General features: G+C 34.2%; 1 protein-coding gene across 2 annotated transcripts in view; it reads left to right on the plus strand.

Moving 5' to 3' along the window:
* Positions 1-18,245, plus strand: part of LOC123543339 (NXPE family member 1-like) — a 146,815-nt gene that overhangs the window by 74,966 nt on the left and 53,604 nt on the right. For both annotated transcript variants that reach the window (XM_045329420.2, XM_045329416.2), the window contains exon 4: positions 7,370-7,629. In XM_045329420.2, the coding sequence (XP_045185355.1) occupies positions 7,370-7,629 (260 nt within the window). The remainder of the gene's footprint in view (positions 1-7,369; positions 7,630-18,245) is intronic.

Genomic DNA, 18,245 nt, shown 5'->3' on the forward strand with positions numbered 1-18,245 from the left:
TGAATTTGGGCTGTTAGTTTTTCATTTATTATTGAGGTAGAGTTGTATATAAAGTAGAAAAAGCTTATGTACTGACTGAAAACACGTTGTAATAATTATTTCTAAATTTATTCAGGATTACGCCAGAATATTTTACCGACCAAAATAAGTTTCTACCAGAATTTTCGTATACTTTGTCACAATGTCTTTCCACATAGGCCTTTATAGCAGTAAGGCGTGATGATAATATCTTGGAAATATTTAAGTTGGTACAAGAGCTTGAATTAGCGATTAACAAGCTATATATGCTTTTTACGTAATTTTGGAATCAAGTTTATTGTTGAAAGTTTAATTCGATGGTCATCTATACAAACTTTCAAATTGGAAACTTCAGTGATGTGATCAGTGATTAACTGTTGTTCAAACGAATTATCAGTGTAGAAGTCTTAGTACTATTTAGTTCGTTTCGTAAAACATTTATATAGTGTAGGCGTCAAATGATGATAATATTTTAGCCGCCTTGTCTGCTGAAACTAATACATATTCAGTATGAAATTCTTGGATTTCCTTTTTCAGATGTCACAAAGTGAAATTTGGCTTAGGTTGAAGTAAGTGCTCATTTGTTTTATAAAATTTATAAAGGGAATCGACAATATTAAAGATATTACGTTTCCAAGACGATAATGCACTTGGATCAGCATTTTCACGTTCGCACCGCACAAGCACAAAACGTTTCGATGGATTCTGCAATCTGATCACAAGATGCATCAAATAGAAAAAAGTGGAAACTTCACAGGTCGCTCAACACGACAAAAACGAAAATGTTGCAGGCTCGGTTTGATTGAGCCTGTTCATGGACGGTAGTGGAAATGCATGCTACCGTCCACGCCCTCTAGCCCCGGGTTGAGCAGAACTCAACATTTACACATGCTAAAAGTACAAAAAGCAATTTAGAGACATCCGCAGATGTGTTCAAATGGCGGTGAACATGGAACCTTCAATGATACACGTGTTGAGGCATCAAAGTCAATATTTGAAGGAAGTTTGTAGTTAGGCCCTTTAAAAATAAATTATGAATACGTTTGTCTTTGATAATATCAAAATTACCAGTGATGACATAGCCTGCATCTGAGTAGCAAAATTTTGAGTGTTTTGGTTTGGGTTTTTTTCCAATTAAATTTCGTGAAGGCATACACGTTGAGCCTTTCTTTGTTAAAACATAATGCTAAGTTGGAATTTAATTAAATATAAAGAGTTGTTCTACTGACTGACTTGTAACCTGTTCAAAACTATGACCAGATTTACGACAATGTTCATATAAAAAGGTAGTACACTTGTTTCGACTACGTATTTTGTATAAATGTTGGCGGAAACAAATTTTCAAAGATCGCCTAGTTTGGCCAACATACTGAATACTACAAATTGGTCACGTCAGTACAATCATCATCTGGGGAGAATTTCAATCAATATCAGAATTCAGTTTTACATTAAAAGTTTTTTTCCATTATCATTTGAAGTGATTAAGATGAATGATTGCAACATTGTTTACTAACCTTGTTTTATGATATAATTCTGTATTTACTATAAAATTATCCTTTATTCAAGAATATTCTATTGTGTAATAATAATTGATAAACAGTGTATATTAATTATTTTCAGAAAAAAAGATTATCGTTGATTTTTCCAAAATTGTCTTTCCTTCGTAATGTTACATGAAAATTCTGGAATCTCCCATGATACAATATATAATCAGATGATTCAGGTTAAAACAGAATCTAAGAAGCTAGACTGTAGATATTGATGAAACGTTCCTGAATTTCTTAAAACAATTTTTTTACCAGTTTGAGTACTTAATGTTTTGCATAATTGTTTAAATAAAAAGTTATGCCATTCGGTATGAAAAACTCGCCTGTAACATTTCAACGACTTGTAAATTCAGTCATTTCTGGACTTAAAGGACGTGATGGATACATTTATGATGTCATCACACACTACGCCACTTGAGAAAGTCATCTAGAGACCATCAGGGATTTCTTCAATAGTGTCAGTGAAACAAAGCTGACAAGTAATCTATCAAAAGGTGAAATTTGTAAAGCTTGTGTTACTTGTTTAGGTCATGTTGTAGGACAGGGTCAAGTAAAAGATATTGATGCTAAGATTTAATCAATCTCTGATTTTCCAATAAATGTATTTCCAACTAATAAAAGACAATGTATGCGTTTTCTCGGTATGGTTGGATATTACAGAAAATTCTGTCCAAATTTTCCTTCTCTTGCTGAACCTTATTTTCAATTTACATTCTGAAATGATAAATGTCAAAAATCATTTTAAAGTTTTAAGGCCATACTCACGAGTGAACTTGTTCTTTTGGCACCAAATTTTGAAAAAAAAAACTTTAAAGTTATCAGTAGATGCTAGTGATGTTGGTGATGGAGGGGTATTGCTACAAGAAGACAACTCTGGGATTAATCATCCTGTCGGTTTTTTCTCAAAGAAATTCAATAAACATCAGAGATATTACTCTACCATAGGATATAGTCTGTGGCGAATTGTAATCCAGTGAATTTTCTGATATATTTTCAAAAGTTATGCTTTTATGAAAGCCTATGTGATACTTTTTAAGAATTCCATTGGTAACATTCTTTTTTGGCCATCATTGTGGCAGCCATCTTGAATTTCAAAATGGCTGCTGCATTTCCGTTAGTATTCTCTTATATATTCAATCTAGCCTTCGAATAAACCTGTGTTTTCTAATTAATAAATAGAATTTTATATTTCTAAATAGTACAGGATTGTGTTTATAAGGTTTCTTAAAAGTTTTAATGAAGTATTGATTTTATATACATGAAAAACATAATTTTCAAATGCAATTCTAGGTAGAAAATCGTCTTTTTTATACATCTAACTTTCAAATGGTAAAAGTGGTCATTCTTTAAAAGAAACAGTATATTTATTTAAATTAATACTTAATACATTCAACTTAAACAGAGTATATATTATTTAAAAACATTGTATTTATAAAACTTGATTGACAGGTTGTGCTTTTAAATCTTGATTGACAGGATGTAAAAAGAAAGTCTCTGCTACAATGAATACCTATTCTAGTGTAAGAAAACACACATATGGATAATGCTGATGAAATTAGATTTGTTATCTGATTTTCTGTTTTATCTAAACATCATCATTGTAACTAAAACACTCTTTACATATAAGCTAGAGTACAGCTTTTCCAAAATATAATACAGGAAGCCTGCTACAAATAAACTATGATAGTGTCATAAACTGGGATACTGATGTAGAAGGCAATATAAATTAGCATTAGCAGTTTTGAATTTCTTTAAGAATAATATAATACAATTGAAAATGGAAGAACAACTTCAAACTGGTGTTGAATTTATTTAGTTTAAGAATAATAGTAAGATATGACTTTAATAAATTTCTGCAGCTTTACACAAACAAACATTGATAATAGCCAAATTTCAGCATATCAACTTGTTAGTGTAACATGTGTGCATCTACATTTGGATATATATAGATATTAAGCACATCTGCATGAAATATGGCGAAGTCCATCCCACCCTTTTCCCTCACACACTCGCTGTATTTCATAATTCTTTCTTTCTAACTTTAACTATTATAGTCCCAGACATCTATATGAATTAGAAATCCATTGCTGTGCTATGGAAGGTATCAGTTCAAACTGTAAATAAATACATGCAATGCAGTGTAACTACAAAATGATATATTTTTCACACACTGAAACATTTGATATGACTGACTGTTTTCTTTCGGGATCTGTTGAGTTCAGTCTTATTTAATCCAATGTCTTCAGACAACTGAATACTAACAGTTGCAAAAAGGGACCTAAAGTTTTACAATCACCCAACGAATGAGTCCTTAACAATGCCTTATTGTAACATTTTTTGAAGAAAAAATGCATTTTTGAGCGCTACCTCTTAATTAAATACATGTAAACATTTCTTCAACAAAGTAAGTTTAATGGCTTGCCAACTGAAGATATGGCAGTAATATAACATTGTTAGACCTTAGTAAGCTTGTTGGGGAATTAATCCTCAAATCTAATTTCCATATTGTTTCACTAGTTTGGTTTAACAATTGCCTTGAATGTCGACTATCTGATGAGACTAGAGTTGAATATACAAAAGAAAATGCCACAGAACAAAACTAAAGTGCCTTTAATTCCTTGACCTCTTGTGGGATCAAGAAATGGAAAGCAACCACATCGATAAGGTGTCTTTAGCATTGTATGAAATTCATGAGATTAGGAAATGTTTTACTACACATGCTGATATGTATAAATATTGTCATTCCTAGTTAAAATGACTCTGGCTGAGCATCACCGAGTTTTAATTGGTACTTACTTTTATTCTTACAAAATCAACGCTTTTGGTCCTCTTTTGAAATCATATTTAATTAATCTTTGTCCAGTTAATTTTGAACTTTTTCTACATTTTAAAAGGATGTTATTGACATACAACTTAAATACCCAGTTACATGTAAATAATTTACTACATGTATTAAAAACTGGAAACCATTAACGCAAGAAGCAAGAGAAATACCTTTCTACTTGCATAGAAGCTTATGTTTTAAAAAAAATCATATTTCACTCATTGAATAACACATTACATTGCACCGAAATGTAAATGTTCTATTCAGTACTTTTTTTTTTTTTTGACAATCTAACAGGTCATCTAATACAGTCAGCAATGTATCTCTGAAGCCAAGTAGTGAAATATGTTGTATCAAATCACTAGATCATAGTCTCTTAGGGTTCGAGCCCTGCTTTGGTATTCATGTGAGTCATCCAGCTTGCTTGTGGAAGGACAGTGGTTCAACCAGGTGCCCACATTATGCCCGAAATAATGCTCAGAAGGGCACATGAGTCTTCCTCAACAATTACAGATAGAAAGTTTTCATTCACCCTGCACTGTGTCAATGTGATGTAAAACTTTAAACCTATATCATAAGAGTGTCTTCAAGAAATGGGCAATGAAGTTTTAATTTTAGGACTTATATCCCACCAAAACAGTTTAGGAATATGGCAACGTTGTTTTACTTGATAAAAATGTGATTTGAAAGGCAATGGCCAGCGTTGAATGGCAAAAGAAGGCTTTTTAACCACTCAAGTATGCATTGCTCTGAGACAGCCACACCACAAAATGAACGTTTGATAATTGTAACAATAATTTATCTTAAAATTACTCCACGGTATTTTTATTCAAGTTAAAAGTTTTATACAAAAGCATTGTATATCAAAACTGCAGTTCCAAATGGAGAAAAATTGGTACAGTTTGAATGTTCATTCTAAAATATCTGAATATAGTTGATGTAGTTATCACATTTTGTAATTATCTATTTTATGAAACCAAAATGATAAGTACTGATAATAACAGAACCTTGACTTATTTAATGTAATAAATGCAACCGCTTTGCCGATAATTGAATAATTTCAATATTATAGGATGCTAAGAAGCCAATACACCTTTTTGCTTTTTACCTCCCTTTACTTTGTCTTTAACAGGTAATAGCTATGCTTTCAATTGTAAGATTTAATTTAATGTACAATACTTACAGTACGGATGATTTAGACATATTTTGTATAACGAAATGTATTTTGTTCATATCATATCTGTATTTTGAAGATATTCCAAATTATACTAAATTTATAACATTACAAGCGAATTCTCTCCCTTTAAGCACAAAATACTCCACTTTAAAAACACAAGATATAATTAAATGTTCCATTTAAACTTGATTAATACAGTCTAGCATTTATGCAACATACAGAGTGCATACAGTACATTTAAGAGAAATTAAATTGGTAAGAAAATGGAAAATAGCATAATTTGAGGCGGCCATTTTGAAATCAAGATAACCGCCAAAATAATAATGATAAAAATGTTACCAATGGATTTTGAGAGGTTTGGTATTTAAACTTTCAAAAAAACTAAACTTCGTAAAATATAGCAAAAGAAATCACAAACTCTTTTTTCGGACATTTCGGCACAGACTAAAAGGAGTGTCTAGCTCTTTTTTTGCTACTCAGCACTTTGAGGTATGCTTAAGTGCAACCACATACCCTACAGTTGTTTTCAGTGACCACAATATTCTCACTTTCATTAACAAAATAAAATAAAAAAAAAACAGAGATTGCTTAGATGGAGCTTTTTACTCCAAAATTATAACTAGGATATTCAGCACATCAAGGGAAAAGATAATCTTATAGCAGATGCCCTATCAAGGATTTGAACCAAGGATTTTATATGTTATAAACATTGTTATATAGCGTGTAATATATGTGTAATAATTGTAAAAAAAAATGATATGTAAAGTATATTTGTTATATTTGAAAAAAAAAGATACATTTCTTTACCATGCATTATATATGTTTTATTTGTATTATATCTTATAAAATGAAAAGAAAGTTTTATTAAACTTCTTTTTCTTTAGGTTGTTTTTTATTTGTGGTGTTGTTTTACCCCTGAGGCAAAACATTGTTTACTGACCTTGTTTTTAGATATCATTCTGTATTTACTATAAAATTCTTCTTATTTCCAGATTATTCTATTGCGTAATAATTGTTGATAAACAGTGTATGTCAGTATTTTTAGAAAAGATTGACCTTGATATTTCCTTTTAGTGTTACATGAAAATTCTGGAATTTTCCATGATAAATAAACAGTCAGATGTTTTAGATTAAAAAAGAACCTAACAATCTAGACTGTAGATATTGATGAAACTTTCCTATATTTCTTAAAAACAAATTATAACCAGTTTTGATATTTAATGTTTTTAAGGATTATTTGAAGGATAAAAAGTCTGGATTTGGAAGAGAAGAATTATAAATGTGGGATGTTACTTTTGAACTGCGTGAAACATTATGGACTTTATTTTAACTGAATTTTAATTTGACTTGGACAGAATTTGGACTATTTTTACATATAAGATTAGATTTTACTGCTCTTTGTCAATTTTAATGGTATTTGTAATTTTACTCAACTTCATGAATAAAATTTTGTTATTGTTACAAGTTGCTGGTTTGTCTTTCTGTTACTTGTATTTACTGTAACAAGAAATTGTTACCATCTGCCACAACAATAGCCTAGGGTCCTGGCAAATTTATCTGTGTTTTAGGAGAGGGAAGATTTTACAAGTACAGGCTACTGATGCAGCTGACATGTTCCGTAACTCATGTTTATATTTGTTACAGTTGATAAATAAGTTTTAATATTTTAATGAACATGTCATGTATATGATGCTAAATGTATCTACCTTTTTCAAACTAAATATATTGATATTTGCTTATGCACAAAATTATAGAATTGCACACACATATATATTAAGTTATATAGATAATGCTTTATTTTAGGATTTCTCCGACATAGAGGTGGCTTTTCACAATCTAAATGTTTTCGGGACATCGATGTGTAACCCAAATAAAGTCATGCTGGAAAAAAAGTCAGAAACAGACATTATATGCAATTTCTCCTACTGGAATAAAACAATGCCATGGTTTTGCGCGAAACCACATGGTCGAAACATATCATGTAAACATTGGGTTAGCATTGGGCGTTCATGGACTAACTACACAAATACCCTAAGCAAATGCGAACAGGAGTTAAGTGGCAGGTAATATGCTTTTATTATGGGCTGTACTCGAGATATATTTATCGGCTTTATAGCCACTAACAAAGGCGAAGCAACTTCAACAGTAAAAGTGTCAAAGTTTAAGGCGACGACATTCTATATTAAAATTATTAGAATGAGTTATAAGGTGGGCCATCGCCGCACACCGTTTATTATGATTATTATTATTATTATTATACCAGATTTGTTGAGCGCCCTTTTCATATGTAATATACCTTCAAAGGCGCTTTACAATTAAACATGTGACACATCGCAGATATGTAGGAAAATAACAAAACATGACATATGCAATCACAAAACTGAAACTGAACAATTTGATTAAACGCCTTTTTATAAATGATATTTTCAATGGCGTTGTACATAATAATAAAAAATAATAGTTATTACAACAATATCATAAATGAACAATGATAATATTTACAGCCTTATTGTAACAAACAGCCATGACCTCACCCCCACCCCTGAGGTCGTTTTACCCCTATATACCAATACCTTTAAACACCTGGTACGCCCAGACGGGCTGCATATAGTGGTTCAACCTCCTGGTAAATGGTGCCATCATGTACTGTTTTAGATAGAAATACCACACATTTCAAGTGAAACTCAAGTCTTGCGAAAAACACACACATAGAACGTCATAACCATTAAAATGTGACATGATGAAATAAAAGATGGATTGTCAATTTAGTTCATTACATGATGAATTGTACAGTTAAGAGATCGTCGTCAGCGACGAATGACTTGCTGTAGTTCTGTATTACAAAAATAACAGTGGCATATTTATTATAAGTAGAAACAGTCACAGTTGGTATCTCTGTGTTGTAGAAAATTTTGAAGAGGTGTGTTTTGAGAGCTCTTTTGAATGAATTAAGTGATGAATCTTGTCTGAGATTGTCAGGGAGAGAGTTCCATAGTTTTGCGGCGGCAACCCTGAAACTTCTATCCCCGTATGTAACCAGTCGACTTTTTTGTGGCACAACGGTTGTTGCTGCATTTGCTGACCTCAGATTTCTAGTTGGCACGTACACCTCCAGTAAGTCTCTCATATACATCGGCGACTGTCCATGCAAGGCCTTGAATGTTTGAATGAGAATTTTGTATTTGATTCTATCTTGTATTTGAAACCAATGAAGATCTTTAAGGATTGGTGTTATATGTTCAAAACGGGTTGTTTTCGTAATAAGACGTGCAGCTGTGTTTTGGACATTTTGCAGTTTGCTCGTTGTTGATTTTGGCACGCCGTACAAAAGAGCATTGCAGTAATCTAATCGTGAGGTCACAAGCGAATTTATCAGGGTTTTTGTGGCTTCAGTTGTCAAAAATGGTCGAATATGACCAACGTGTCGTATTTGGCCGTAGCATGTTCGAGTCACAGAATTAACATGATGGTCCATGTGCATGTTCGAATCAAGCGTAGCACCAAGGTTTCGAACAGTTTTTGATGGTCTTATGCTCGATTCGCCAACTTTCAGTTCTAGATTTTCAATATGTTTCGAGTGTTTTTGACTCGAAAAAAGAATAACTTCAGTTTTGTCTGCATTCAATTTTAACATGTTCGAATTCATCCATGAGATGATTTCTTTTAGGCATTGTTCAACTCGTGTGATTGTGGCCGCCTTTGATGCTTGGTCAACTGGTTTAAACGATATATAGAGTTGGGAGTCATCTGCATAAAAGTGGTGGTTTAGACCGTGGTTTCTACAGATGGACCCGACTGGCTTTGTGTACATCGTGTAGAATTTTGGGCCTAGAACAGATCCTTGAGGAACACTGAATTTCATAAGGACTTGTTCAGAGAGTTTGCCATCGATGCATACTGTTTGGTAGCGGTCTGTTAGATATGATGCCACCCATTGAAGGGGTTTATCGGTGAATCCAAAATTAAATTCGAGTCTGTGAAGAAGGGTGTTATGGTCAATGGTGTCGAATGCAGCCGACAGTTCCAACATCACAAGTACTGTGACGTCACCTTTGTCAAGGGATTCGAGAATGTCGTTCTGAACTTTTAACAATGCGGTTTCAGTTGAATGAAATTTTCTGGATGCTGACTGGTTTATTTCATGTAATTGATTGTTCGTCAAATGTTCCTCAATTCTTCTGTTTACCACTTTTTCAAGGATGTTTGAGAGGAATGGCAGATTGGAAACAGGCCTGTAATTCCTGAGTGTGTTTTGGTCAAGACTTGTCTTTTTTAACAATGTTCTTATTCGGGATGTTTTAAATGATTCTGGCACGATTGCACTTTCTAGAGAGATGTTAACAATTTTCGTCAATATTGGGAGAAGTTCGTTTATACAAGATTTCAAGAGCCATGTAGGAAGAGGATCTAATTCACATGACTTATTAGCTGACGTTTGAACAAGCTTTTTCACCTCCTCCTCTGTTGCTTGTCTGAAACTAGTCAAACGCGCGGTATCACATACATGTAGTGATATGCGTCCGTCTTCTGGAGTAAATGATTCATTCTGATCCTGGGATGCAATATTAGTTCTGATTTTTTCTATTTTATCTATGAAGAAATCGCTGAACTCCTGTGCAAGTAGTTCTGGGTTCTTGCCTGATGGAAGTGCTGCTTCACTTGGACCGTTCAATAAATGTTTCGTTATTTTGAACAAGCTTTTTTGTCTCGTTTACTTGATTCTATTTTCTCTGAGTAATAATCAGTTCTTGCCTTTTTTAACATTTTGTTAACGATTGCGCATTGGTTCCTATACATTAAGTGGTAAACGGCGAGTCCTGAAGTCTGCCATTTACGTTCTAGTTTACGTTTCAAATGTTTGGCGTCGTGGAGCTCCTCTGAGAGCCAGGGACAAGATGGTCTTAATGTGATGGTTTTTGAACACAAAGGCGCATGATTGTCAATTAAAGCTGAAAGTTCACTGTTGTATAATGAGACGAGAGTTTCTGCATCTGATGTACTCTGTGACAAATTCAAAAGATCGGATGATAGAATATCAGCTTCGAACGTATCAACGTCAATCGAACGGAGTTTCCTGTATGTCACAGTTCTCTTTACCGGAGGGGGTTTCGCGGCAAGTGCATTAAACATTACCGCGAAATGGTCCTTGGCTATTTTTCCAGAGCTATCTGATAGCCCAGGATCAGTCACTACTACTGCCGATACTGTTTTATCTATGTCTCTGGTGATGACCACGTCTAGGGTATGACCGTGGACGTGGGTGGGCCCTTTCACATGTTGATACATGCCACAAGATTGCAACACACTGTTAAATCTGATGGTGTCACGATCAGAAGGAATGTCTAAATGAAAATTCAGATCGCCAGTTATGATGATATTCTTGTCAACTGCGGCGTATTTTGATAAGAAATCTGGCCACTCGGTATCCAGAAAATCATTTGTATTCAGACCATTTTTCTTTGATGGAGGAGGTCTGTAAATAACGGCCATGAGCAATGTGTAGTTGTTGATACTAACATAACACTCAATATGTTCAAATGTTGAAAAAGTATTGTCACTAGTTGAAGAGACTATTTTTACATCTATCACCGATCTATAAATTAGGGCCACCCCACCTCCACGCCTACTACCAAGGCGTGGCACATGCTTGATTTTGTACCCATCAGGTAACAGTTCACCTAGACATGCTTTATCGATGGAGGTGCCTAACCATGTCTCAGTCACAGCAATAAGATCTAGATCATTCGAGACAATAAAGTCACAGAAGGCTGTCGTTTTGTTTTTCAAGGATCTTGGGTTAATGCAACAATTTTTTATATTTTTCTGGCCTTTAACTATTGTTTGAGTTACATATTTTATGTGGGATAAATTCATTGTTCTTTTCTAATCAAGCACTTCTTTGTTGATATTGTTCTTGTGCTTTGGTCTATCTGTTGATATTACAGTTGAAATTGCCTCAGGTAATGTTCTAATATTGTCCAGTTTAATCCCTTGATTGATATCCCAATTACGTGTAAGTTGATATTATTACCACCTCTGGCAGATCTGTACATCAAAATATCATAATCCTTTAGAATTTTCAATGTTTCTTTGTCTGGTCGTGAAAACCTTCTGGGTATGTTTCCCAATTTCAATAATTGGTCTCTATTATACTTTATAAAGCACATTATGTTGTGAGATTGTGTTCACTAAAAAATGTACACTATTTACAGCAACAACAAAAAAATTAACTGTACTATAACGTTGAAAAGTCATAATAACCTAACCACCATGACAAGAGGTCGAATAAATCGATGACTAGACTTTTCAATATCGTTCATGTTCATGCGCATATCTCTGTTTACCCTTGTATGAGGTAGAACGTAATCATATCGTCTGAAAAAGCAAGTGCTTTGTATGACTTATTTGTATTTTCATATATATACATTGTCTCTGGTAGATATTTCGTTTGGTCAAAACACAACAAAAAATAAACAAAGATAAACATCAATCGGGAAAAGCCATATTCCAAAATCGTAGTCTCCTAAAACCACAGCTCGAGGGCTCGCACACGTCCAACACACGCACTTTCGCACAAAACAAACTCCCCAGTACGAAACGAACATATAAAGTAACACAGTGGTGCTCCGCCCTGGAAAGATCAGTGGCAAAGCCTCATTCTTACCCCCTCTTTCAAAGTCAAAATAGAAAACGTGGAAACTCCACAGGTCGCTCAACACAACAAAAACAAAAATGTTGCTAAAGGAAAAACCCAAGTAAAATGAAGTATAATTATGCTACAATAATTTCCTCAACACGATAATAAAATTACATGCTGTAAAGTGTATTGCTTTTTTACATTAACTTAAAAGTCTGAAGATCCAAATCGGATCAGTTTTGCATGGTCTCTTATCAAATGTAGCGGAATTGGTGCACGCAAATTATATTTTTTTGTTATTTAGAAATTATTGTCAATGTAGGCATACAGCGCAAGATGTGCTCCGAACATGGTAGAATACCCGTTGCTATTTGTTTTCCAGCAAATGTAGCAATTTTTAATCACTCTGGAATACCATTCGAAAATAGCTGGTAAACAATGCCGTGACAGAGAAAACCTTCTTTCCAGTTCGTTTCCTGACATACATACGAATTGAATAATACCTATTACATGATGTCACTGATGCATTCATAAAACATATTTGTACTTTAAATGGTGAATTAGACCAATACATGCTGATTCATGACCGAACTGATCGATAACGCAGGAGCCAAAAGATCTGCAGTAACGCAGGTGCTTCAGATACTTCTAGGAAAGCCCGGTGGTGACTTCATATTTCAGTATTTCCATTTCCTATTTTTCATTTCTCAATTAACACAATAAAACATATCGAAATTAAGAATTTAGAAGTGAGAAATATGAAATTCACATTTTTTTCACTTTGCATTTATCAACTTTGGTATCGAAATCGTGAAATGAGAAATGAGAAGTGTGAAATGTGAAGTTCACATTCTCGTTTCACGATTTCGATAACAAAATCAAGTAGTGGGATGTGAGAAATGAGAAATATACATTTCACATTTCACACTTCTCAATACTATACAATGCTTATATTGTAACTTTTTTATTACTGGCCTTAGGGATAGCTGGCAAGCTAGACATGTTGCACGTGGGCATACGAAGCACATTTCATGTTTATTGTATTCACTTAAACATATGCAGATCTTCACTGTAAAATTGGTGCATAAATTGATTTTCAGTGGATGAACAGGTTCAATCAAACCGAGCCTGCAATATTTTTGCTTTTGTCGTGTTGAGCGACCTGTGAAGTTTCCACGGTTTTATTTTTTAAAATATTTGTTTCTTTAGTAAGCATACTTGTATTTACTTCTCTTTAGTTAAGCTGTATATGGCCATCTTATCTACAATCAAACAAGCTCACCTGAGCACATAATAATCCGGGTTGAGGTATTATGGTCAGTGAAAGTTTAGTTATGTCTTTAGATGTTAGTAGGTTTGCTGATTTGTTCTTATACTGTTATGAACGAGATTTCATGCTTAGTTTATCCACTGAAACACAATTTGAATAATTGAAGCTTTTAACTGGCCCTCAAGTTATCTTGATGATATTTCAAATATAGACAACCTACATTTTTCAGAACTGGTAAAATGGTGAAATATATTTACCCTAATGAGTTACAGCTTAACGAGGCTAAATCTTCAGATTTAGAAGCGTCATTTTTGGGTTTAGATTTAACAATTATGAATAATTATACGGAAACAAAATAATATGTAAAAGGAACGATTTTAATTTTGAAATTGTCAGCTTCCCTCACCTTGATGGAGATGTCCCTCGAGCAACATGATACGGAGTCTATATTTCACAACTTACACGGTTAGCAAGAGCGTGTTAAAAGAAAGATGATTTTAATGACAGAAGTCTTTATATCACCAAGAATTTGTTATAACAGGGTACTATTATCATAAGCTACGGAAAACTTTTATTACATTTTACTACAGATCGTCGGGGCTGTTAGAAAAATACAATACCAACCTTAAAACACGTTGAAAAGTTGGATTTATACACCCGGAATACTATGGTAATGTAGTTTATAAAATTCGGAAAATTAAACATAGTCCTTATTTTAATCAATTATTTGTAAAATGTGTTAAAAAGTTTATCAAAAGAGGATACGATGCGAAAATCGTGAAGCATAGTGCATGTTTAGTGATTGACCCCTCTACAGTTAATCGCTACGCCTTTCTATTTGATGGTGCCATGAATAATAAGGAATAATAAGTGTAGGACTCCATGATGCTTTCATCCTAAATCTTACATACAATGGACGGAGGGAGTTGATTTATGGCTCTTGGTGCTCTGACTTCAGACAAGTTTTTGAGTACATTGGTGTAATAATACTTTAGATTTACGTTAATGTTATGTTTTACTTTATTAAATTGTTATTTTTGCACATATGTTAGAGCCTTTCTCAGCCTGTTGTTTTTATTTACATAGTGCGGTCTTACTTGTTGGAAATAGGGTAAGTGCGAGGTTGGCTTGCCCTAAACGCGTTTAAACCAGCAGTTTCCTTCCTTTATATAGGTTTCCGACCGTTCCAAGGCGGTGCCCCTATTTTTAACTGGTTTTCTGCCTGTCTTGTGTTGTCTTTTGCGTATGTTTTCTTGTTTGTTGTAATCGTTTTTGTCCTTCTTCTTGCTCCCCCTGTTGTCCCTTTTGCCTTGCATTCGCACTACTTTTTAAATCCCCTCCCCACTTTTACTAAAGTTTTCGTGGCTGCCTATTCTGGCTATAGTTAGCCCTGGGACGGTCCACGGTTGCTTTTTCCTGCTTATATGGGTGTGTTTGTGAGATTGTGCTGTTGTTTTCCTGTGTTAATTGTTTGTTTCTCTATGTTATTTAGTTGGATGGAGTTGTATGTTTGATTTTAGCGCATGACTGTTTGCGTTTTTGTGGTTTACGTTGTAGTGTGGGCGTTATTAAGGTACGTAGCATTTCCTTTATATATTCATCCTTCTTTCTCCTTCAATATTTTTCCAACCCCACACCCTCCCCATTATTTTACTTCCTCCACGACCCCTCTATCTATATTTGACTTAACTTTTTATGTACTTGTTGCATGTTTGAAGCAACTCGTCTATGGTATTTTTCTGTTACAGCTTCTTTTTGTTGTGGGCCTTCTTTTGCATAATATGCGTGGCTCAGAGGCAGTGTTTTTGGAGCTCTGTGCTTCCGGGAAATCTACCCTACCTATTATTTTTTGATAACTTTTGTCAATATTATGATCTAAAATGAACATTTCTTAAACCACTATAGCAGTAACGCAGGTGTGCCACAAAAAAAACTATTTGAAACCTTGGTGCTACGTTGGATTTGAACATGCACATGGACCTTCATGTTAATTCTGTGACTGGAACTTGCTTTGGCCAAATACGACAAATTGGACACATTCGAGCATATTGGACAACTGATGCCACCAAAACCCTTATAAACTCGCTTGTAACCTCACGTTCAGATTACTGCAATGCTCTATTGTATGGCGTTCCAAAATCAACAACGAGCAAACTGCAAAATGTTCAAACAGTTGCACGTCTTATTACGAAAACAACCCGCTTTGAACATATAGCACCAATCTTTAGAGATCTGCATTGGCTTCAACTACAAGATAGAATCAAACACAAAATTCTCTTTCAAACATTCAAGGCCTTGCATTGACAGTCGCCGGTGTATATGAGAAACTTATACTGGAGGTGTACGTGCCAACTAGAAGTCTGAGATCAGCAAGTGCAGCAACAACACTAGTGCTACAAAAAAGCCGACTGGTTTCCTACGGTGATAGAAGTTTCAGAGTTGCCGCCGCAAAATTATGAAATTCTCTCTCTGACAATCTCAGAAAAGATTCTCTAAATTAATTCAAAAGAGCTCTCAAAATACATCTTTTCAGAATTTTCTACAACACATATATACCAACTCCAACTGTGACTGTTTCTATCCATAATTAATATGCTATTGTTATTTTGGTGATACAGAACTACGGCAAGTCATTCGTCGCTGACGCAGTCTTCTTTCTGTACAATTCATCATGTTATTAGCTAAATTGGCAATTCATCTTTTATTTCATCATGTCATATTTTAAGGGTAATAACATTCTTTACTTGTGTGTTTCTGCAAGACTTGAGTTTCACTTGAAGTGTGTGGTATTTCTTTCTGGTACAGTATATAATGGCACCATTAACCGGGGGATTTGAACCTCTATATTCAGCTCGTCTTGGCGTACCAGATGCTTTAAGCACTGGTATTGGCAATAGGGGTAAAATGACCTCAAGCGGAGGGGTGCGGTCATGATTGTTTGTTCAATAAGGCTGTAATCATTATGATTGTCATTAGTGATATTCTTATAATAACTTTTATTATTATTATGTAGGGATAACGCATGTTTTTTCGTGTTATAACGTCTGCAGAATCCTGAGGGATTGGTTGGTGCCCGAGCTCGTAGGGCGAGGGTACCAACGTATCCCGAGAGATTCTGCAGATGTTATAACACGAAATGAACATGCGCTAACGCTATTCTAGCATAAAACGCGGAAAAATACTAATAAATGAATACATCCTATCTCAACGTCATTAAATTTCCATGAAATGCGCGGGAATGTCTGAGCTGTTTTTGACTTTGACGTCATTTCGTTTTGAATTATCCGTTTTGGGGCCGAATGACGTTTACGCTTTGCCACGGAACTCGCATATATAAAAAGGTGTTATAACAGCACGTGAGCGCGAGAATATCTCTGTTAACACACGTTTTCTGTCCTGTTAAAACACCCCCGAAATGTGACAATAACAGCAGTTTTATGCTAGAATGTACAACGCCATTGAATATGTTATTTATAAAATAGGCGTTTGATCAAATTATTCAGTTTCAGTTTCAGTTTTATGATTAAATATATTATGTTGTTTTTTTTGTTGTTGTTTTTCAACAAACATATCCGCGATATGTTATATGTTTAATTGAAAAGCGCCCTTGAACATATATTTCATATGAAAAGGGCGCTCAACAAACCTGGCATAATGATATGATATGGTTCTCTACCAATATTACATTTTCTAAACTCTGGGACAAAATGGCTCCTACCCAAGGTCTCAATGCTTTCATATAATTTTGGCCATTGCGTGCTCAGGAGGCCTTGCTTGTTGATTACATGCCCTTATGCTGCTTCACTAAAGATAAATAAATATAAATAAGCTTACTAAAATATTAAACAGATATTTAAATCTTACAGTGCATATGTTTAACTGTATAAAATAAGCATGAATAACCTCAGTAACAGTAATAACAAACTAGATGTCCACGTTTAGCATGTCGAACAAGCCAGCTGTTAAAAAGAGTAAAATTTATTGTACTATTTGGCGGCGACAGAACGTATTTACACTAGCACCTATATTAGCATATGGATTTTGTTTACCAATTAAAAAACCTATATGATATAAATATATATTAATTATAAATACGAAGAATTTTAAAACTGACATAAAATGGCGAGACAGCTATGGACCATGCATTTTCGAGACATTTTTCCTGAAATAGAAATTGAAATGCTTGGACTTGGAACTACTTTTCATAATTAAATGGAATTCTAGTAATATATATTAATGCGTTTCTACCAAAATGTCATAAATATTCGCAATGAAGTATACCACTAAGGATTTCTTAAGTAAGAACTGGTCCGCCAATATGTGACTTTACTCAGATGGTTCTGAACTACTTGTTGTTAACCCTTTTAGACTAGTATGTAGATTTTCCTTCTTCAGACTAAAAGTAAGGCAAAAGCATTTGGGTCCGTGTCGAGAATCACAGACATTTCTGAATAGCTACGATCTTCTTATGTCTATGTTACAACGTCGCAGTTTTAAGTTTTAAGAAAATGCAATTTTACGAAAATGCGCTCCGAATGTATTGTTATACCCTTACAGCCTGTTTTCAGGGTCTTTGAGTTGCAATTTTACAAAAATCTGTACCGGATTAGTTTTCACACCTGCTGCTTTTAATGCGGTGCGATGTTGACTGAACGGTCGTCATGATGAAGCGTGAAAAACGCTTAAGAGTAAAAGGTGTCACTGTTCATTACCTGGGCGTAAACAGTTATTAAAATGTAAAAAAACTTACAAATTAAATGAAAAACACACAC

This window comes from Mercenaria mercenaria, chromosome 7 (assembly GCF_021730395.1).
Source record: "Mercenaria mercenaria strain notata chromosome 7, MADL_Memer_1, whole genome shotgun sequence".
In the NCBI taxonomy this organism is placed as follows: Eukaryota; Metazoa; Mollusca; class Bivalvia; order Venerida; family Veneridae; genus Mercenaria; species Mercenaria mercenaria.